At 45.5% G+C, this 22,921-nt stretch overlaps 1 protein-coding gene across 3 annotated transcripts in view; it reads right to left on the bottom strand.

Moving 5' to 3' along the window:
* Window positions 1-22,921, bottom strand: part of FGD5 (FYVE, RhoGEF and PH domain containing 5) — a 120,182-nt gene that overhangs the window by 41,037 nt on the left and 56,224 nt on the right. For all 3 annotated transcript variants that reach the window (XM_072720231.1, XM_072720232.1, XM_072720233.1), the window contains 2 exons: window positions 13,191-13,249; window positions 13,048-13,078 (listed from right to left, as the gene is read on the bottom strand). In XM_072720231.1, coding sequence (XP_072576332.1) covers window positions 13,048-13,078; window positions 13,191-13,249 — 90 coding nt within the window. The remainder of the gene's footprint in view (window positions 1-13,047; window positions 13,079-13,190; window positions 13,250-22,921) is intronic.

Here is a 22,921-nt window from a genome sequence, read left to right as displayed (position 1 = left end):
GAAAAAGAAAGATGTAAAATAATAAAATGCTTAGGAATAAATTTAACAAAAGAAGCATGCAACCTGTACTCTGAAAACAATAAAACATCACTGAAAGAAATTAAAGAAGAGGCATCTGGGTGGCTCAGTCAGTTAAGCATCCAACTTTTGATTTTGGTTCAGGTCATGATGTCAGGGTTGTGAAGCCAAGCCCTGTATCAGGCTCCACACTGGGTGTGGAGCAGGTTTAAGAGTCTCTCTCCTTCTGCCCTTCCCTGCTCTCTAAAAGAAAAGAAATTAAAGGAGACCTATGTAAGTGGAAAGATGTCTCATAATCACAACTTAATACTGTTAGAGGTTAATATTCCCTACAGATTCACCTCAACCCCCATAAAAATCTCAGTTACCTTTTTTTAGAGAAACTGACAAGCTGATTCTAAAATTCACATGGCAGTACAAGGGACCTAGAATAGCCAAAATTATCTTGAAAAAGAAGAACTCACACTTCCTGATTTCAAAACTTATCATAGGGCTATAGGAATCAAGACTGAATGGTATCAGGGTGTCTGGGTGGCTCAGTCAATTAACTGTCCAGCTCTTGATTTCAGCTCAGGCCATGATCTCATGGATTATGAGACTGAGCCCTATGTCAGGTTCCTTACTCAGTGGGGAGTCTACTTGAAGAGTCTCTCTCTCTGCCCCCCCCCCCCGCTTGCTCTCTCTCATTCTCAATAAATAAATCTTAAAAAAAAAAAAGACTGTGTAGTATCAGCATTGGACAGAGATAAAGATCAGTGGAATAGAAATAAGAACCCAGGAATAAACGTTTATGGTCAAGTGATTTTTAACAAGGGTGCCAAGAAAATTCAGTGGGGAAAAAAGCCTTTTCAACAAATGGTGCTGAGATATTTGGATATCCATATTCAAAAGGATGAATCTGGACTCCTTCTTTATACCATACACAAAAATCAACCCAGAAGCAAGTACTTATGTGTAAGAGCTAAAACTATGGAACTCTTTAAAGAAAATATGGGAGTAAATCTTTGTGATCTGGGGCTAGGCAGAGCTTTCCTAGATATGATGCCAAAAGCACAAGCAACAAAAGAAAACAGATAAATTAGATTACAACAAAATTAAAAACTTTTATGCTTCAAAGGACACTATTGAGTGAGTGAACAACGACAACCCACAGAATGAGAGGAAATATTTGCAAATCACAGATCTGATAAGGGACTTGTATATAGAATTACAATGAAAAGATAACCCATTAAAAAATGGGCAATGGATTTGAAGACATTTGTCCAAAGAAAATATACAAATAACCAAGAAGCACATGGAAAGATGTCTGACATCATTAGTCATTAGGGAAATGCAAAATCAAAACCATAGTGAGATCCCACTTTGCACCCATCAGGATGGCTATAATAAAAAAGATAATAACAAGTCCTGCAAGGAGGTGGGAGAAACTGGAACTCTCACACACTACTGGTGGGCATCTAAAATGGTGCAGCCACTTTGGAAAACAACTGGTAATTCCTCAAAAGGTTAAAAAACTACCATATAATCCAGCAACTGCTCTCCTAGGTATATCTCCAAGAGAATGGAAAACATATATTCACACAAGAATTTGTCCGTGAATGATCATAGCAGCATTTTCAGAATAGTCAAAGAGTGAAAAGCACTCAAATGTCCATCAACTAATAAATGGATAAACAGAATGTGGTCTATCTACACAATGGAATGCTGGCCATGAAAAAGGATGAAGTACGGACACATACTGCAATGCAGATGAACCTTGAATACGTTATACTAGGTGAAAGACACCAATGACAAAAGACTACAATTTATATGAAATTTCAAGGACAGGAAAATCTACAGAGATAGAATTCAATAGCTGAGTGCCTAGGGCTGAGGCAGGGTGATGGGGAGTGACAACTCTGGGGTTTGCAGTTTCTTTTTGGGGTGATGAGAATGTGCCAAAATTGATTGTTGTGATGACTACACAACTCTAAACATACAGAAAACCACTGCAGTTTATACTTTAAATGGTTGAATTGTATGGTATGAGATTTATATCTCAACTAAGCTGTTAAAAAATTGAAGAGGGAAGTCACAGATTGGGAGAATATTCACAATATGCATATCTGAAAATAGACTTATGTTCAGAATACTTAAGGAATTCCTACAGACCAGTAAGAAAAAGACAGGCAACCCAATTAAAAGGTAAGCAAAAGCCTTTAAATGAGGATTTCCAAATGGAAATAAATAATAAACAGAGAGATACTCAATTTCATAAACCATCAAGGAAATGCAAGCTAAACCCACGATGAGAAACCACCACGTGATCACCAGAATGGCCACAAGTAAGAAGACTGACAATTCCCGTGTGCTGGCAGCATGAGGAACGTTATTCCCAGATGTTGGGGGTGGAAGTAAATATTGCTTCAACCGCCTTGAAAACCCATTTGGCAGTTCCTAATAAAGCTGAATCTGTGCTTACTCTGTGACCAACAATTCCATTCTAGGCAGATACTGAGGAGAAATGAGTACTCACGTTCCCTAAAGATACATATGAGAGCATTCATAGCAGCTTTAGAATAGCCTGAGCTGGAAACAAGCTAAATATGATCATTAACAGGAGGACAGATATACCAACGGTGGTATATACACACAAAAGAATACTGATAAGTATGAAAACTTGGATGAATCTCACATATTATGTTGGACTAAAGAAGCCAGACACAGAAGAATACATAATTCATGATTCCATTCATATGAGGTCCCATGACAGGCTAAACCAATCGAATATGATGGAAAGCGAAATAGCGGTAACCTCTGGAGGGTGACATGGACTGAGGAGGGGCACAGAGGCATCTGCTGGGATGATGAAAATGTTCTGAGTGGTGGTTACAGTGCACATACACACACATATTAAGGATTTAAGCCCTACCCTTAAGATTCGTGCATTTAACTGTATGTAAGTTACAAAACATTTTTTAAAAAGGAAAACAGCTCTCCGAGGTCCCTGGAAGAAGGAAGACAAGCATTGCTTGTCCCCACTGTGTTTGTGTCTCCTCCAAGCTCTTCATTTCAACTCCCTGGGCCTGGAGTTCATGGTGCTTTAAGAGCCTGTCCAGCCTGCCTCTGCACCTCACTGTTCACTCTGCATACCAGTGCTTCTCCAGGATAAGCATGCTTCACAATCATCTGTGGGACTTACTCGAACCCAGATCACTAGGCCTGCCTCCAGAGCTTCCATTCAGGAGGCTGGGGGTGGGGCTGGATAATTTTCATTTCTCCCATGTTCCAGGTAATGCTGCTGCTGCTGGTCCTGGGTCCACGCTTTGAGCACCACTGCTTTATAGGAATCCTCTTTCCCAGCCTCTGTGTCTTTGTTCTGTGCTTCTGGCATCTGATCCATATCTTGCTCATCTTTTAAAGCTGCTTCAAATGCCACCTCCATCATGAAGCCCTCCTAGGTTATTTCATCAATCAGTCTAGGGGTCTTTCAAGTATCCTACAGTCTCCAGAACTCTGGGGTCACAGCCTGAATGAAACTACCCTGATTTCAGAATGTCTCTGAAGTCTCATATTTTAGCTTAAGAATTAAGGCATATTTTACATTATTCTCTAAAATATATCCATGTGTGATTTAGTTTACTTCAAAATATGTATCTAAAGCAAAGCAGATGCTCTTAGAAAATGTGTTCTGTTTATCCCGTGGCCTTGAGTACTCCTGGACACCTACTACATACCTCGAGGCAGCGCTATGTGTATCCCAGTCTTAAAAAGTAATGGCTTTACAATATTTTGCATTATTAGGCTATATATTTACTCTATATGTTTCTGTTATATTTTCTCCAATTATGCAGAAGCAGATTGTGTCTCATTCACTTTCATTTCACCCTTAAATTGACCCAGCTTTGTTCATAACTGTGAAGTTGTTTTTTTTTAAGATTTTATTTATTTATTCATGAGAGACAGAGAGAGAGACAGAGAGAGGCAGAGACACAGGCAGAGGGAGAAGCAGGCTCCATGCAGGGAGCCTGACATGGGACTCAATCTCAGGTCTCCAGGATCATGTGCTGGGCTGAAGGCAGCGCTAAACCGCTGAGCCACTCAGGCTGTCCATAAGTTATGTTTTTTTAACTCATTTTTTAAACCATATTTTTAAAGCCTTCTTAAATATGTGCTATCTGTGCACAGCCCAAGTTAGGGACTAGAGTTGCAGGGGATGCCTGTCTTGAAGGGGCAAGGAATCATAAAGAACTCATGCTGAAGGGACTTTACAGGATCATCTATCTGTGGGTCTCAAACATTACTGTCCATTAGCATCACCTGGAGGGTTCATTAAAACAGATGGCCAGCCCCTTCCCCCAGGGTTTCTGATTTAGCAGTTGTGGGATGAGGCCCAAGAATACACATTTCTTACAAGTTCCCAGGTGATGCTGGTGCCATTGGTTCGGGGACCACACTGGGAGAACCACTCATTTATTTGACTATTTCTCACACTGTGCTCCATGAAGACCTGGAGGTAAGGGAGGTGGAGGCAGAGCCCAAACTTTGGCCTCCACTCACCTTTGAACCAAAGCATCTCTGTTTTCAGCTACTATTCATATTGGGGGTCTGAGTAAAATTCCATTTGAAGATGAGCTTCCATGGCTAAAAACGTCTGAGTCCCACTGGCCATCTCAGGGTGAGGGATTAAAAGAGACTTTCCAGGGCCACATAGCATTTTTTTCCTGAACTGAATGAAAACATACAGGGAAGAGCCACACACCTGGGGTAGGAACCCCTCTACTAAGAACTCCCCAAAAGTTACTACATTCGTACCTCCCTATAAGAAGAGCTCACCCCCTCCCTGGCAGTTCAGGTGGGGAGAAAGCATATTTTCTCACACTGAACCAAAATCTGTCTCTGAGTCCATAAAGACCAATGAGCTCATTGTCCTGGAAGAGCCCAGCAAAGACTTAAAGACAGAACCCTCCCCACTCAATTAAAAGTTACTTCTTAATGTTGTCCGCAGACAGGGGCTCAAAGATAAAAGTAAGAGACAGACACATAATCTTCCTAGCTCCACACAACTTCCCCAGCATGAGGCCACCTGGGAGTCTGGTCTGGGTTAACCTGCTGGTACCCTGGCATCACCCCCTCCCACCCAACCCACCAGACCAACCTTCCCCCAAACTCCTTCATTGCATCTGCCCTGCTTAAGTCCTCAGGGCTCCCAAATTCCTACACCTCCCTTACGAAAGGCCTTGGGCCATGCTATTCAGGCTCTCCCCAAGACCAGCTCTCTAGCAACTTCCTGTATGCCCCATGCCCCCAAGCCCTCCATTCTGTCCACTTGTTCCTGCTGCTCCCATCCACTGGAAGGTCTGTTCATACTCTCTGTCCATCTCAACATCCTTTCTCCCAGGAAGCCTTCCCTGACTGCATTCCTCCTGTTCACATTGATGCTCCCCTCCTAAGGCCCCTTACACCTACACAGACTGTTCTACTTCCACTTGTTTCCTCCCTTTCTCAGGGCTCTGGAGTCAGATGGCCCTGGCCCTACTTCTTACTAGCTGTGTGACCTTGGGCAAGTCGCTCATCTTCTCTGAGACTCAGTTTTGGACTCATTCAACCATCTGAGAAGTATTTATTGAGCAGAGAGTATGTGTAATTAAATGACAGAACATATGTAAATTGTCAAGCACACAACAGATGGTCAACAGATGCTCACCACCACCCCTCCAATGAGAAGGCAGGGCTGTCTGGGTGAGGAAGGACAGGACTGGGTGGGGGGAAAACTGACAGCACCCAAATTTAGATAAACTCATACATTTGATTCTGAGTCCCTCTAGATTCTACACTTGCCCCAGTCATGTCAGCACCAAGGCCACAGTTGAAGTAAACATGTTTGCAGAGTAAGGGAGGGCTTTTGAGTAAGTGTCCTCTTCCCCCAAGCAGTCTGAGAAATCTGGCTCTGTTCTGGGCACTCCTGACACTCTTTCAGGTGGCTACTTCCACTGAGCAAGGTGGGTAGTGGAGGTGCTATCAGCGGGACAGATTTAGGGAGGATCTGAGAAGCCTCTCCTCTGCCATTCTGTACTGTGTCCTCCTAATACTCCTCCTTTAGTCCCTCTGACCTTTTCACAAAAACCTGCCAGGTGGGGGTCCCTGGGTGGCTCATTGGTTAAGTTCTAACTTTGGCTCAAATCTTGGTCTTAGGGGCCTGAGATCGAGCCCTGGGGCCCGGGATTGAGACCTGTTTCATAGTCCTCATCATCATCACTGTCGTGGACTCCCTACTCAGTGAGGAGCCTGCTTCTCCCTCTCCCTCTCCCTCTCCCTCTGCCCCTCCTCCCACTTGTGCACACTCTCTTTCTCTCTCTCAATTTTTTTTTTCTCAAACAAATTTTTAAAAACCCAAAAACCTGCCAGGCCTCAGGCACCTGAGAGCCCTTTCCCCACTGCCCCCAACTCCCTTAGGGATTTCCCGGCCACTCCCGGGGCTTCAGTTGATATCTCCACACTCCATCACTTCTGGTGCACATCCAGTGCCCAGCTGATCACTGAGATGTCCCTCTCCCACCCCTCACACTTCATAAGACCCACACTAAACTCCTCATCACCCCTGCACCTACTCTGATCCCTCCCAGCACTTGATGCTATGATGAGTCAGCAAGCTGGAAATCTAAGGTCAGTGTGGAACCCTCCCTGCCTCTCCTGCACCCCTCAGCCAGCCAATCACCACCTGCAGCACTCCAGTGACCCCTCCTGTTGGAATCACCCAATGGCCTCCCCAAAGACTTTCTGGGGACCAAACCCACCCCTCGAACATGACTCTCACTCACACACACCCTCCAGCCATGCAGCATTTCTTTCAGTTCCCAAACAGCCAATCTCTGGCCTCCAGACCTTAGCACATGAAGATCCCCTTGCCAGGTACAAGCCTTCCTCACCTGGTCAATTGCTCCTCATCCTTCAGGTCTCAGCTTAGACACGTTTCCTCTGGGAATCCTTCTCCAATCCCCAAAAGCCTGGGATGGGTGCCTCCTCTGAACCTCAGGTTCAGTATGCCCCTACCATCGTACTAACATTGTCCCTTTTTGTGCCTGTCTCCTTCCTAGACTGTCAGTTCTGGAAGGTCAAGGACTCAGTACATAGCACATAAGGAGTGCACAGGAAGTATTTCTAACTGAAGAAGTGGTTCAGACTGCTGGAAGGATTGACCCCACCATCACTCACTCATCAGATATTTACTGAGCCCTAAGGGTGTACCTGGCCTCACAAGACACAGGGAATGGGACCAGTCAAGCTCTTTGTCCTCAAGGAGCTCTGAGTTTAGTGAGGGAGATAAAGCAATAAACAAGTCCCTAAAAATACCCCCAAAATAAATGAAGAAAAGTGGACAGAATGGAAGGGAGAAATAGATACTCAATAATCAATACTCCACTCCCAGTAAGGGACAGAAGGAGGAGACAAAAAGCCAGCAAGGATGTAGAAGACAGCATTGTCAATCAGCCTGATCCAAGTGATCTCTACAGGACAGCCACCAGCTAGAGCAGAAAACACATTCTTTTCAAGCACACACAGAACATTCTCCAGGATATACTATATGCCAGTCATAAAACAAATCTCAAAAAATTTAAAACCACACAAAGTATATTCTCCAACCACTATGGAATTAAAAGTCAGCAACAGGAGGATATTTGGGAAATTCACAAATAGTTAGAAATGGAACAACATAATTTTAAATAACTCATGGGTCAAAGAAGAAATCACAAGGGGAATTAGAAAGTACTTAGAACTGAACAAAAATGAGAATACATCACAAGTAAACAAATACATAAATTAGATGATTTTAGATATGAACAGTTCTGTGAAGAAAATAACATGAAGTGTGAGATGGTGCAGAAGAGGAGGCACAGCTGTGGTTCCTCCCCAGCATTCACATCCTTGCCATGGCCTATCATGGGGAGAACAGATCCCTGTCCTGTGTCTTTGGGCCAGACCATGGCACTTGCTCTGGCCATTGGGATGTAGGCAGAAAGAAGTGATGATGTGCCAGTTGTGAGACTGAATCTCAGAAGTCCTCCAGTGCTTTCTGTTTGGTCTCTGCCTTCGCAATGGGGAGAGCCTTCCTTGGGTGCCTGATGTCCCAGTTGTCCCTGATGTCCCTTGCAAGTAGTAGTGCCCAGTGAGACAGAAGCAGGAGTGGTTGAGTAAAGCTTTCAGAGGCCTGGGAGCATGCTTGCTTTGGCAGCACATATACTAAAATCAGAGGGCTGGAAGCATGACCTTTCAATTTCCCCCCTTTCTTGTTCTTCTTGCCTGGGACCTGAATGTGATGGTTAGAACTGCAACATCCTGTTAGTGAACCATCCTGTGTTCATGAGGAACATCGGAAATGGATGTAACAGAAAGATGAAACTTCGGTCCCTGATACTTTGTGGAGCTGCTAAACTTGACATAGATCTCTTATTTCTGGTCTTATTTCACATGAGAGAATCGCCTTTAAGTTATTTAAGCTATCATAACTGGGTTTTTATTGTTAGCAGTTGAAGACAGTTTTTAACTGACATAGAATGATTAGAAAAGGCTTCTGTAGTAGATTGTATTTTCCCCAAATGGCTCATAACATTATCTCCTATCTCACATGGTCATTATGCAATGTAAGCTTGATATTTCCCCCATTGATGCTGGAAACTATATCTCCTCCCTGTGAACTTGGGTAGACCTTTGTGACTGTCTCCACTAACAAAGTATGGTGGAAGTGGTGCTACGTGACTTGAGGCTAGGTCATAAAAATGCCACGCACTTCCTCCTGGCTCTCTCTTGGGACACTTAGTCTTGGAATCCAGCCACCATGCTGTGAGGAAGCCCAAACTTACCCATGCAGAGGGACCACATGGAGAGGCCACAAGTAAGTGTTCTGGCCAACAGCTCAAACAAGGTCTCAGACAATAGCCAGTATTAACCACCAGCCTGAATGATGAAACTTAGAGTGATTCTAACCCTTGGCCATCAAGTTGCTCTTAGTGTTGAAGTCCTCCCCAGACACTGGGGAGCAGAGACACATTCTCCCCACTTTGCCCTGTCCAAACTCCTGGGCCAAAGAATTTGCAAGTATAATAACATGCTTGTTCTATGCCACTAAGTTTTGGGCACCACTTCTTTGAGCTGACATCAGAATGAGAAGGAGGAACTGGATATTAGATCACAGATAGGACATGCCAGCAGCAGGAAAAGCAAGTGCAAAAGCCATGCAATGGAAATGTATTGTAGTATGTAAAGAAGAGTAAGAAGGTCAGAGTGGCTGGAGCAAACAACAAAAGTGGTAGGAGTCAGTACCAGAAAGGCAGATAGCAATCAAATCAGATGGTATAGGACGTCTTAGAGAAGGGAGCTTCTCTCAGGGAATCAGACGGTGATAACCTCCAGGGTCACCTCTCCTAGTTGGCACACTGGCTTCTGAAAAGGCCTTCAATGCCTTAGCCCAAAAGAGGAACTCATGGTAGGGATTTTCAGCTTTTGCTAGGCAGGGATTGTTTTGTAGATGAATTAGCAGAGCACTGAAGGTGTCCACAGGCCATAGCTGTTCAAGGTCTATAACAAATCACATATAAGAAAAAGCATAAAGCCCATGGCCTGGATTTATGCTTGGTTTTTGGACTAATCATTTGTCTCCCCAATTCCACCTGCAACCTGCCTTTTCAAACTTATCCATGTTCTAACCATGTATGATGATGCATCATTCTCCAGACATATCATGTACCTTCAGGCCTGTGAGCATTTCCATGCTGACCACCTGCCTTATGTACCCTCCTCCACTGGGCTCCTTCAAAGTCCATCTTAGGACACCCCTTCTGCCAATCTTCTTAGATACCCCAAAGGGGAATAAGTCTCTATTTTCCCCATGCTCCTGCAGATTTTGCACAAAACTATAATTGTGCAAATTATACTTACCCCAGATTAGCATAACTGACTGTTTACTTATTTCTCCTCCCTACTTCAACCTTTTCCCCTACAAAAAAGAGACCCATATTCAAAGGCAGATTCTGGGCCTTATTTATCTTTGGGGCTTGAAGGCCCATCTCAGTGCCACAGGCACTGTAAAAATCCTGTGATGTCCCATCCAACAGGAGTAAGCCAGAGGGATACAAGGATGGATGGATGGGTAGATGGGATGGTAGATGGATGGATGGATGCATGCATGCATGCATGCCCGGAAGGGAGGATGGGTGGGCCTCTGAATAGTGGGTGAATTGAGGGTGGTTATGAATGGGAGCACAGATGTACACCAAAGGGGGCACAGATAGATTAAAGGACAGAAGAGTGGTTGAAAAGCTGGCTACATGAGTGGGTGAGAATATGATTATACAGATGGATGGGCAGGGGGATGAACGCATTTATGACTGAGTTCCTGGAAGGATAGAAGGGAGTCCTTAACCCAGAAGTCAGTAAACTTTTTCTGTAAAGGGCCACATAATAAATATTTTAGACTTTGTGGACCACATATAGTCTCAGTCATATCTTCTTCACTTTTTTTTCAAATTATGTATTTGACAAGGGTCTAATATCCAGAATATATTGAAAATTCTTACATCATTTTATTTGAAGTATAGTTGATGCATCTTCTTTGCCATTTTTTAACAAACATTTAAACCATATAGGTGTGCCTGGGTAGCTCAATTGGTTAAGTGGCTAACTTTGGCTCAGGTCATGATCTCAGGGTCCTGGGATGGAGCCCAGTTGAGTCAGGCTCCCTGCTCAGTGGGGAATCTGCTTCTCCCTCTCCCTCTGCTTCTCCTACTCGTGCTCCTTCCCTCAAATAAATAAATACAATCTTAATAAATAAATAAATAAATAAATAAATAAATAAATAAATAAGTAAATAAAATGTATCAAATCCATTCTTAGTTAATAGGATACACAAAAACAGGCTCTTGACCACTAGGATTCAATTTTGGATGATCAGAACTTTTAGTAATCCCTGAGTTAGGTCTATCTACCATTTCACAAGCACAGGGTTGAATTCCCAAACAGAGAAGACCAGGCGCTACCCTACCACCCCTCAAAACAACATAATGGAGCCAGAGACCTTTCTAGCCGGGGAGGTTCAGAATGCATGGTCAGCATTTCCCATCACTGAGCAGTCTTGGAATTTCAATAGCACCAAATTTATAAGGAGGAATTCTGAGAGAGAACATGCCACTTTTTGTAATCAGGAATAGATCCAGATTGGGAGTGGTGGAGAATGTCTCAAACATTACAGGTCTCCTTAAGACTCATGTCCCTGGCTAGGACTTGGGAGTCAAATTGGGGGTCTCCTGCCACTTCTGTCCCCATACACACTGACGTCATAAATGTAGCTCTGGACCACAATTTCCCGAAACTAGCTTATGAGTTGTGACTTTTATGGGCTCTTTTTTTTTTTTTCTCCTCAGGATATTATTATGGATTACCAGCGGTTTCAGCATCTTTCCAACTGGCAGGAAGCAGTGCAAACACAGATGGAAGTTTCCCAGTTAAAACCCTCTTAACAAAGTCATAAAACAAAAAGCCCAGCCTCTCTGTCATGCTGCCAGCTCAGAGGCAAGGGAGAGAGAACTAAAAATGGAAGTGACTCTTCCTGCCCTTCCTAAAGAGATCTTTAAGGTGTAAGAGGGTGGTATATTTCATACCAGAGGGCTTTTGGGTTTCATAATGCACATAAAGCTTTCATTCTAAAGTGCAAAAATGAGGGGCTGGGTGCAGAGACCAGAGTAGTGCTCTGTCTTGCTTCTGGGGACCTGAGAGCCCTTGCTCACACAGCAATGTGACACTAGGGTGATGTCACTGACAAGAACCTCAGCTGGACTCAGCAAGAGGCCGGGCTTGGTGCTGGGTGCTCTGTTGCATCCAGAGAAGTTTTTCCCACAAAGAATTCCAAAGGCAGTTGGGAGATGTAGGGTTAATACATGACAGTGCACTGGGAATATAAGGCACCTGGCTTAGTCACCCTCCTGGGGCTTCCATATCACCACAGACAAAATGTCCAGGGTGGACATTCCCAACTCTGATGTTCTTGGATAGACATGGTGAGCAATGCCCAACAGTGTGCAACCAGATGCTAAACTACTAGGGGACTGGAAATAGCTTAGAGATCTCAAGGAACAGGTGCTCTCAATGTTCCCTCACTTCCGACATCTCTGCTGTACCCTCTTCCCTCACCCCTCTTTATGACTCATCCCAAAAGTCACCACCTCAGGGAAGCCTGTCTAGATTTCCCCAGGTTGTCAGTCCCTTCCCCTGTATTCCAGATGATTACTCATTTTCTAATCTGTGTCCTTCGCTGGCCAGGGAGCTCCTGGGAAAGAGCCTGTCTGATTTGACTTTCTATTTTCCAGCTCTTGTCATAGTAAGTGCTCAAAAATGTTTGTTGAACTGAACTGATCTAACTGCAGAGGAAGACCTTCCAGGCAGTTTTGTGGGTTGTAAAGGGTGGCAGTGCCTGATACCCAGGAAGTCCTCAGGTCTGGCCTCCTTTCCACTGAAAGTCCAGAGGATCTCCTCTCCACTGGCTCAGGTGTCATTGCCCCAGTGCTAGGATGACTAAGAAAGCCTCTCTATACTCAAGCTGTTCTGTCATTGTGCTAACATATGTTAGGGTCCATACAGACCTAAACATACATCACATGTACACACATACACACACACACACACTCATGCACCCATACACATACATACACACACACACCTAAACTCACACACAGAGCAATGACCCAGAACAAAAACTATCCTCCTCCTGCTTTCCTCAGCAAGAGAGCTAAGGAAACTGCAAACACCCTTTCAGAAACCTCAGCACATCCCCCCCATACACATGGGCAGGGAGACATATCCATGGAGAGCATGGTGTTATTCATCCCCTGAAGCACAAGAATCAAGAGACAGATGTCCACGAAAAGCCTTGCTGGACATCTGTCTGCTGCCAAGCCTCTGTTCATCGAAATCACCTGTCTCCTCACTGCTTTTCTGTCTCTTATATCACAGCCTTGTAAAAGGGCAATTAGTTTTGGACAATGGAAATGATTAACTCACCAGATATAAGTGCTGGAGCATCTCCACATATCTGCAGAGGGAAAGAGGGTTGAGTTTGCATTAACTGCCATCCTGTTTAAGCCAGGGAGGGGCGATGTTCTGTGAACAAGCTCAAGGCCACAGGCAGCTGCTTGGGAACTCACGCTTTCTCCGAAGACAGCAGTTCCTGTGCGATGATGTGGGCTCTGGACTGTCCTTCCATCTGCAAGAGGGAAGAGTGATCAGGAGGGACAACACCAATTCAGAGAGGGGAAGGGAGACCCCACCTCCAACAGTGTCAGGTTTACAGAAGGAACTCCAAGTTGTGAAATCTTCAACCTCATGGCTTCCTTTTCTGCCAGTGTGGATATTGAGAGCATCTAACTCAGAAGGTTGTTGAGCTAATGCTCAGCACACTGCCCAAAACATAGTAAGTGCTCAATATGTGGCCACAATCACGACTGTGTGATCTTGGCCTCCATCAACAGGCCTAGCAACCGTGAATAACCTGTGGTTCTTGGCGCACAGGGAGCTCTTTTTGCACGTTCTGTCCCCTTGGTGTCCTTTTCTCCTTCTCTGCCTGGCTATTTCTCAGTTATCCTTCAAGACTTACCATGGTATCTATCACCTCCTCCAAGGAGCCCTTTTGGATCCCCTCCCTGAACCAGCTGGTTCAAGTATCCTTTCTGGGGCATCCTACTCTCGGGATGCCAATTATGTCTCTCCTGGAGGGCAGGAACCATAAACTTCACCCCTGCATGGCCAGTGCCTCACATATAATAGGCTTGCTTTTGTTGACTGAAAGAACTAAATGAGTGAATGAAAGAGAGAATGAGTGTTTGTTCCACTTGGGAAGCACTAACTATCCTGGCTGACCTCAGAAGGTGAGCCATTTAAATCATCTAAGGCCCAACTTCTGTACCTGTAAGATTTGGGAATAACTGAGATGATGTCTATAAACAGGAAGGATGGGTGGGGGCTGAGGCAGACACCTGGCTGGTCCTTTTGCCATAACCAGGCCCCTCCTCTGTGGCCCCGAACCTGCCAGATATCAGACACAGCTGCTGGCTGGGACCCAGAAGAGCAAAGACACTGTGAGGTAGCCTGAAAGAATGGATAGTTGATGACAGAAAAGCGCAGGTAAGGCTAGGGGTGGGGTGGCTATCGGTGGAGCAGAGGGCACTCAGATGGGACACCTGGCTTCTGGTTCCAGCTCCACCACTGCCTTTTGGTATTATGTGCACAAGTCACTTTCTGAGGTTGGGCCTCAGTTTCCCCATGTGTGAATAAAGTAACCTCTAAATTCCCTTCTATCCTGAACCTGTGTGTTATTAAACTCTAGGAGCCAGTGGTCAAGTGAATGATCTACTCTAATGACCAGAAACTATTGCGAGAGCAACTATACAGTGTTATGGTCAAGACCCCAACCCATGGGGTTTCAAAAAAAAAAAAAAAAAGACCCCACCCTAGGTTGTGAAAACAAAAATGTCTCTAGACATTCCCGAATGTCCTCTGCAGTGCAGGTGGGGGCACAATCTTACCCCTGGGTGAGAGCCACTTGGTATAACCTTTCATCTTGCTGTGCTCTTCTTTACAGCAGCCACACTACCTGATGCTATCCTTGCACACAGATGTTCAATCAACATCTGAATAATTGAAATGAGATACTGTGCCCGGCACACAGTAGGCATTCAATAAATGAGTTCCCTTCTCTGGCTGCTTCAACCCTCATAGTTTCTTGGCTAAGAAACACAGTGTTTTTGGAGATTTTGTTCTTGCCAGGGCCACCCAAATAGGGCAGAACTTGGGCCCTCAATCATTCTCCCTCCTGTATCTCACTGCTGCTTCTTGGCGGGCTGTCACAGCATCCATGGAGCAGCAGGGGAAATAGTGAGGCCTGTGGAGGCCTCCAGCCTCACCTGGCCTCCCGCCCTCCCACAGGCGCCGAATCATGACTCACTGTCTGCCTTCTGCCTCTGCAGGGCTAGTGTGGGGCTCTGTGGACAAGAGTAGCTCACTCCTTCCAAGCAGGGGCTCCTGCAGAGTCCCACATGCAAAAAGGCTTTGTAAACAAAACCCTTGCAATGGAAAATATATGCTGCCAGGACAGGCCTTAACAGCTAAGAAACCCTTTGGTTATGCTTCCATCAATAGAATGACTTTGTAAAGGATAGGGGTCAGGAGATTCCCCAGCTCAGGTTCTTCTCCAATAAAATGAAGACAAGATGATCTCCTATCTTCCAGGGGCCTGTGATTCAATTCTCACTTGTTATCCACCATGATGCTGAGAGCCTGTGCTCTGGGATCACAAGTCTTGGGTTCAAATCCCATGTTGCACTCCTTCCTACTCCCATGCCCTTGAACAAGTGATTTCTCTTCTTTGAGCCCCATCTGTAACACAGTGGTAATGATGATGATGATGATGATGATGATGATGATGATACCTACTTAATAATAGAACAGCTAGCATTCATTGAACACTTAGTATGTGCTAAGAACAGCTTTTCACATGTAATCTCACTGAATCCTCCCAACAACCTATAAGCAAGGTACTATTTTTATATCTCCATTTTACAGATGAGTAAACTGAGGCACAGATAAGTCCTATCCTTTGCCCCAAGTAAGTCCTTGGCCACTGCTAGTAAGTGGCAGAGCTCAAATTCAAAACCAGGTAGTCTGGCTTCAACAACTAAGCACTTCACCCAGCAGTGTGTCTGGCACAAAGTAAGCACTTGGTAGATGGCATCTCTGCTCATTATGGATGGCAGGGTTTTTCAAATTGGGAAACACCTATTCTTCACCTGTACTGGAAAGGTGGTAGCAGGAGTCTGGCACTCCAGAAGGACCCAGGATAATCCTGATTCAGTTCTCTCTGGTCTCCAACCCTCAGAGCAGTGCCTACCATGGTACACAGGAAAGAGCTATGCTGGAATTCAGGATGCCCAGACTCACATCCTAGCCAGGCCATAAGTGGCTATCTGGCTGAGGGTAAGCCCCTCTCAGATGCCTCTGCGTCCTCATCCAGAAGACGGGGTCAGCACTCCCACCCTGCAAGGACCAGACGATGAGATGATGGATGGGCATGGTCAGGCTCACCCAACTTTCAGAGTTGTCACCATTATCATTGTTACAATCTCAAAGCTGTGAGGGGCAGACTTCTGGTAGGGCTGGGGCACGGGCCACTCTGCACGTCCTTCCCAACCCCTCCTGCCAGACAGGCAGACTCTGGGTGGAACACACGGGGCTGTCCTGCTTTAGTGACTCTGCTGATGATGGATGTGTCTTCACCAGCCGGACAAGAAGGGGGCCTGGCAGGCCATGTGCCTGAGTCTCTCCTCAAAAGCTGCTACTGGGCGTTGCCCAACCGGGCCATTTAATATAGATGTTTGTTTAACCAGGAAATGAACTCTGAGGTTGACGGCAGTGTCCAGGGACAGACTTCTGGGAACAGGGTTCCTCCCAGGAGTGTGGGGGCTGGGGGCGCCAGGGCCTGCACTATCACATTTCTCAGGCTGACGCTGTGGGTGTTATATCAGGCTGCTGCTGGCCCCTCTGCCCAAGGCCAAAGCAGCTTATCTTCCCTGTTCCCCAGGGCCGCCTAGTCCTGCACTTCCTCCACAGGCCTCAGGCAAACCAGCCGGTCAACCCTGGCTATTCTGGGACCAGGTTGGGAGGGCTAGTCCTTCAGGCTGCCCTCCTGGTAGCAGTCAAAGGAAGAGCTAGGAGTCCTAGTCCTCTGTCTCCATGCCTGTTTCTCCAGCTATTATTATTATTATTTTTAAAGATTTTATTTATTTATTCATGAGAGACACGGGGGAGGGGGCAGAGACACAGGCAGAAGGAGAAGCAGGCTCCATGCAGGGAGCCCGATGTGGGACTTGATCCTGGGTCTCCAGGATCAGACCCTGGGCTGAAGGCAGCGCTAAACTGCTGGGCCACCAGGGCTGCCCTCCTCCAACTATTAAATGTGAGTGCTTAGCTTCCTTCTAGAAGAGTTCTCCAAGTATGGCCTGAGAACCTCTGGGGTTCTAGCTCCCTTTTCTGACTAATCTGTGAAGCTGGCTCAAACAATTCCAACAGACTGAGCACAGAGGCAGCTGGGAGAAGCCAGCTGTCTTCTAGGAAGCTAGACATATGAAAATTTGCAAAAATGGAAACCAATGTCACACTCCTCACTAAGTATTTTTGAAAAGTTATTCTTCATAAAAAAAGGCCATTTATGTTAACATCAATTGGACCTATAATTGTTAATTTTAATTGAATTAAAAGACGTTTAAATTTTTTCTCAGTGTTACTTTTTCATGTAAATACTTACTGATAAAACTCATAGAAACAAAAACTCTTTGGGGTCCTCAATCAGTCTTAGGAGGAGAGAGAGGTGTGAGACCAAAAGGTTTCGAGAACGGCTGTTTTAGAGGCTGTTGCAAGGCTCATACAAGACTGTAGGTGGAAAAGCTCTTCTCGGTGAAGAGCCACAGAGGAGGGAGGTATCAGTATCACTGTTTTATTACTAGTAAATTATTACTACTGTGAGAAGTAATTATTCACAGTAATTATTACTACTGTGAGAAGCCCTCAAAATGGCCCCAAGGAGGCCCAGGAGCCACATGGTCCTTCTCCACAAAGTCCTACTTTGCAAAAGAGGAAGAAACTATCCCCAAAGCTCCTAGTTGCTCACCACCTTCTCTGCTTACAGGCCTCCTGGGTTCATACTTGCCTTTAAACAGCCACCTCTTTCTTTCCACACTTGTCTTTGTCAGTCCCTGGCTAAGCCCCATGTCCTGGCTCAGTTCTCCCTATCCGTGGTTACTGGGGCACTCCACTCTCCACACCAGGACCCTTGGCCTCTTAGCTCCTTGACACCTCCTTCTCAGATGACTTTGGCCCACAGGTATAAACACTCCGCCTCGCCTGGGCCCTCTCCACACTCAGTCCTCGGAAGCGATGAGCTGTCTGGTCCTTATCTTGGAGCTCCTAGCATCCCTCCACCCTCAACTGAACTTGTCTCTTAGCTCTCAGGAGCTCCAGTCTCTCACCTACTCCAATCCATCCTCAGTCATGGAAGCTGCCTTCTGCTGTCACTTGTGGCCCTGAGTGGCTCCTGTGGCTCCCTGGCACTTGCAGAAAGACTTATGATCCACCATGATGCTGAGAGTCTGTGGTCACAAGACTTGAGTTCAAATCCTGGCCTCCACCCCTTCCTACACTTATGCCCTTGAGCAAGTGATTTCTCTTCTCTGAGCCCCATCTGTAACACAGTGGTGGTAATAATAATACCTACTTAATAATAGAACAGCTAGCATTCATTGAACACTTAGTATATGCTAAGAATGGCTCTAAGCTTTTTCCATATATTCTCACTGAATCCTCTCAAAAACCCATGAGCAAGGTACTATTCTTATTACCTCCATTTTACAGATGAGGAAACTGAGGCACAGATAAGTCCTACCCTTTGCCTGTGACTCAGCATAGAGACCATTTCCAGACACCACTCCTGCATTCCTCCATGCCCCATGGAACTCAATTTTACACCTTGTTTTTCCCCATCTCTGGCTCCCACCAGTCCCTATGCCAAAACTTCCCTGCAATCTCCAAAAGTGTCTCTAAGTCACATACTAAACCTGGGTGAGGGCAGGGCACCAAGGTAGGCATCCTGGTGCTCCATCTTTGCCAACCTCCTCAGCCACACATGCCACTGAAAGAAAAATTCATCTGGACACAGGAGGGGCTGCCTTCTTTGGCTGTTTCAAGCCCTGGGGAAATACTGTGAGGGTCCCAGGGAGGGGGCTCTCTGGAGAGTTCTCAGGTCACATCTGGAGAAGGGAGAGTGCTCAGGACTCGCAGGTGGCACCAGACTCCTGGAAAGCACAGTCTCTGAAGTTCCTCCAGGGACCACTGTCACAGACAACGTCCTTCCCCTTGGAATTCAGGTCGGGATTTCCAGCGCAGCTTTCAGTGACCATTGGGAAATTCAGAGACAGGAGCTCAGGGAGACATGGTACATTTCTATTCCAGCCATCACCTGTGCTCCCGCAGGAGGCAGAGAAGGGATAAGGATGGTGAAAGAGATGCAACACCTGCCAGGAGGAGGGCAGGGAGAAGGTGGGACCAAACAGAAGTCCCCCGACTCCCCCAGGACCAAGTGGCTGCCTCCAGTTCATGTTGACACCTGTCTAGTTCTAGTTCCTGAAGTCAGGCTAGTGTGAGTCTGGGTTTAGCCTAGATGCTTTAAAAAACTTTTAGTTTTGGAAGGAATCTTTGGTTCTGGATGCAGTTTGTAATACATTCATATAAATAACATGTTATCTGGGAAGGCCTTGAGTGAGAGACCAGGAAACCTGATTTTTACTCCAGACTTTGCCTCAAACCTGCTGAATAACCTCCAGCAAGCAACGGATTCTCTATGAGCTTTAGTTTTCCTTCCTGTAAGACACAGCAATCCCTTGCATACTGGGACACTATACGCATTGAATAGCAACTCTCAATTTCCCTCTCCCTCAGCCCCTGGCAACCATCATTCCACTCTCTGCTTCAACTGTTCTAGATTCCTCATGGAAATGGAATCATGCAGCATTTGTCCCTCTGCAACTGGCTTACTTCACTTAGCACAATGTCCCTCAGGTTCATCCATGCTGTATCATGTGGTGGGATTTCCTTCCTTTTCAAGGCTGAATAATATTCCATTGTACGAACAGACCCCACTTTGTTTACCCATTCAACTGTCAATGGATATTAAGAGGGTAGATTTCATGTGAAGTGTTCTTACCACAATGAAAAACAAAACAAAACAAAGTGACATCAAAATGCTCCTGTCAGCTTTCTCAGCTTCTAGAATCCTAAGAGAGTGGCCATAACTGCGATTGGCAAGTTCTCAGTTTGAAAGGCCAGTACATTGCTAGTACATGGCTCATATATTTAGTCTTCCTGTCCTCACCATCTCATTTGTGAAGAAAGGACCAGCCATGACCTCAAGAAGCCAGTCAATGGCTGGATTCCATACTGTTTGTGCCTCCTATGTACTCTCCTTCTCCTTTCCACTTAACCACATCCTATTCCCCTTTGTGAAGAACTAAGGCCTCACTTCCTCCTGGAAGCCTCCCTGATTGCCCTGACTCTTAAGACTTGGGCCACTTACACTGTTTGGAGCTTAACTCACACAGTTGAGGACAAAGGGGCTGCCCCACAATTGTTCTATCTCACAAACAGCCATTGTTTATAAATGAGATAAAACATTCAGAAAAGAACATAAAACATGAAGTTAAGGTTTAGAGACTATCATGTCAGCAGCTTTTTCATTTCCCACCTTGGCTGTGAGTGCCCCATGACTGGGCACCCCACTGGCTTTTTTCCTGGCACCTCCAAGGGCTGAGGGTCCTATGAGGGCTTCATATAGACTGGCTGGCTGACGTACACAGGCCAGAGCTCAAACTTCAGTGAACAGACATATACCGCAGGGGATCTAGAGAATCGGCAGATCCTGATGCGGTGAGTCTGGGGAGTGCCTGGGGTGCTGCAGGCCTACATGTCCAACTCTGGACGGCAGGGCTGCACACTAGGTATACAGAGTAGCTGCCACGGAGCCAGGAAGGAGAAAGGAAGGATGAGTGTGATGGTGGCCCCAATCCCATGCTGGGGCCAGGGGCACATGTAGACATAGCAGAGAGGAAAATCAGCCACAGAAGAAGTTCTCTTAGGGTACGGGCACCCTAACTATCTCCACACCCAACCTGTTGGCTCCATCAGGACTCTGAATAAGGGGTGTGGGACATGCAGGTGCCCTGACTGCTTCAGGACCTCTGAGTGACTGTATCTCTCATCCTCCCTCTACTCACATTGCTTTGAAACGTCTCCTGTGTTACTCTGCTGAACTGTCACACCTTCTACATGATTACTGGGGAGCTGGTAAGAAGCTGGGTTGGCTCCCAGCTCAGCCTCTTCACTGTGCAAAGTGAATTATATAGGACCAAACAAGTGTTTTCATTTTACTAAACTGTCACGCATCTAAGTTTGTTTTCCTTACTTGACTGCAGGAACTGAGTCTAATGTATTCATTTATTTATTAGTTTCTTTTTTCAGGGATATTTACTGAGCACTATTTTATGTGCCAGGCAATAAGGACACAAATGTGAACAGAAGTGTGGTCCTGGGGGTACCTGGGTGGCTCAGTCAGTTAAGCTCTGCCTTTGGCTCAGGTCATGACCTTGGGGTCCTGGGATTGAGCCCTGCATTGGGCTCCCTGCTCAGCAGGAAGCCTGCTTCTCCCTCTGTCTCTGCCCCTCCCTGCCCCTGCCCTGACACTCATGAGCTTTCTTTCTCTCAAATACACAAATAAATAAAATCTTTATAGGGATGCCTGGGTGGCTCAGTGGTTGAGCATCTGCCTTTGGCTCAGGCATGATCCCACAGTCCCAGGATGGAGTCCGGCTTCAGGCTCCCTGCGTGGAGCCTGTTTCTCCCTCTGCCTGTGTCTCTGCCTCTCTCTCTCTCTCTCTCTCTGTCTCTCATGAATAAATAAATAAAATCTTTTTTAAAAAGACAAAAAAAAGTCTTTACAAATAAAGAAGTGTGGTCCTGCCCTCTTGGAGCTATTCTTACAGGGAAAGGCAAAGGGAATGCAAGTAAAGCAGAAAAAGAAAGACATAATCACAGCTTGAGATAAGTATGAGGAAGGAAGTAGACAGGAATGCTGTAACCGAGCACTGCAGAATGGGCAGGGGAGACCTCTCTAAGGATGTAGAAGAACCCTTGGCCGGCTCTACAGAGGATGGGAGGAGAGCTTCAGGTGGAGGCAACTGCAAATGCAAAGACCCTGAGCTCAGGTCTGAAGAACAGATGAAACCTGTTTTTGAATCCTTCAGGATGCCTGGCCAAAGGCCTTGGAGTTTGTTGAATTCTTTTTGATCTACGATTAACACATGATAATAGAAGATGAAATGCCAGAGATTTCAAATCTTTATTTTCTTATTATTTTTTAAAAAGATTTTATTTATTTATTCATGAGAGACACACAGAGAGAGAGAGGCAGAGACACAAGCAGAGGGAGAAGCAGGATCCATGCAGGGAGCCCGACATGGGACTCCATCCCGGGTCTCCAGGATCAGGCCCTGGGCTGAAGGCGGCACTAAAGCGTTGAGCCAGCTGGGCTGCCCTGATTTCAAATCTTTAGAATCTAGTGCCAACACCCAAAATGGCAGATACAAGAGGAGAAGCAGGCCGACATGATGGGGAAGATGCAGAGTTCAGCTTTGGATATGCTGAGTTGGAGGCACAGTAAACCCTCCTAGTATTGGGGGATATATCTCAAGACTCCCAGTGGATGCCTAAAACCACAGATAGTTCGCCAAGCCTCACATGTGCATACCTTGGAGATACTGTGGGTCTTTCCAGACCATTATAATAAAGCAAATACCACAGTAAAGCGAGTCAAATACAGTTTTTGGTTTCCCAGTGCATAGAAGTTATATTATACCGTATTCTATTAAGTGTGAGTACCATTACTCTAAAAGACATGTACATACCATAATTAAAAATACTTTGCTACAAAATGTTGAGTTGTAATCACTGATCACAGATCATCATAATCAGCACAATAATGATGAAAAGTTCAAAACACTGTGAGAATTATCAAAATGTGACAGAGACACAAAGTGAATAAACGCTGCTGGAAAAAAATGGTGCCAAAAGACTTGCTCGATGCAGGGTTGTCACAAACCTTCAATTTGTGAAGAATGCAGTATCTGTGAAGTATAATGAAGTGGAGTGTAACAAACAGGGTATGCCTGTTTAAAGTATGCTTTATTTCTAGACATACATACCTATGATAAAGTTTAATTTAAAAAGTGGGCACAGTAAGAGATCACTAATAACTAGTAATAAAACAGAACAATTACAATAA

Source organism: Vulpes vulpes, chromosome 9, assembly GCF_048418805.1.
Source record: "Vulpes vulpes isolate BD-2025 chromosome 9, VulVul3, whole genome shotgun sequence".
NCBI classification, from domain to species: domain Eukaryota; kingdom Metazoa; phylum Chordata; class Mammalia; order Carnivora; family Canidae; genus Vulpes; species Vulpes vulpes.
Note: the sequence above shows the minus strand (reverse complement) of the source record. Positions and strands in the feature narration are given on the sequence as shown.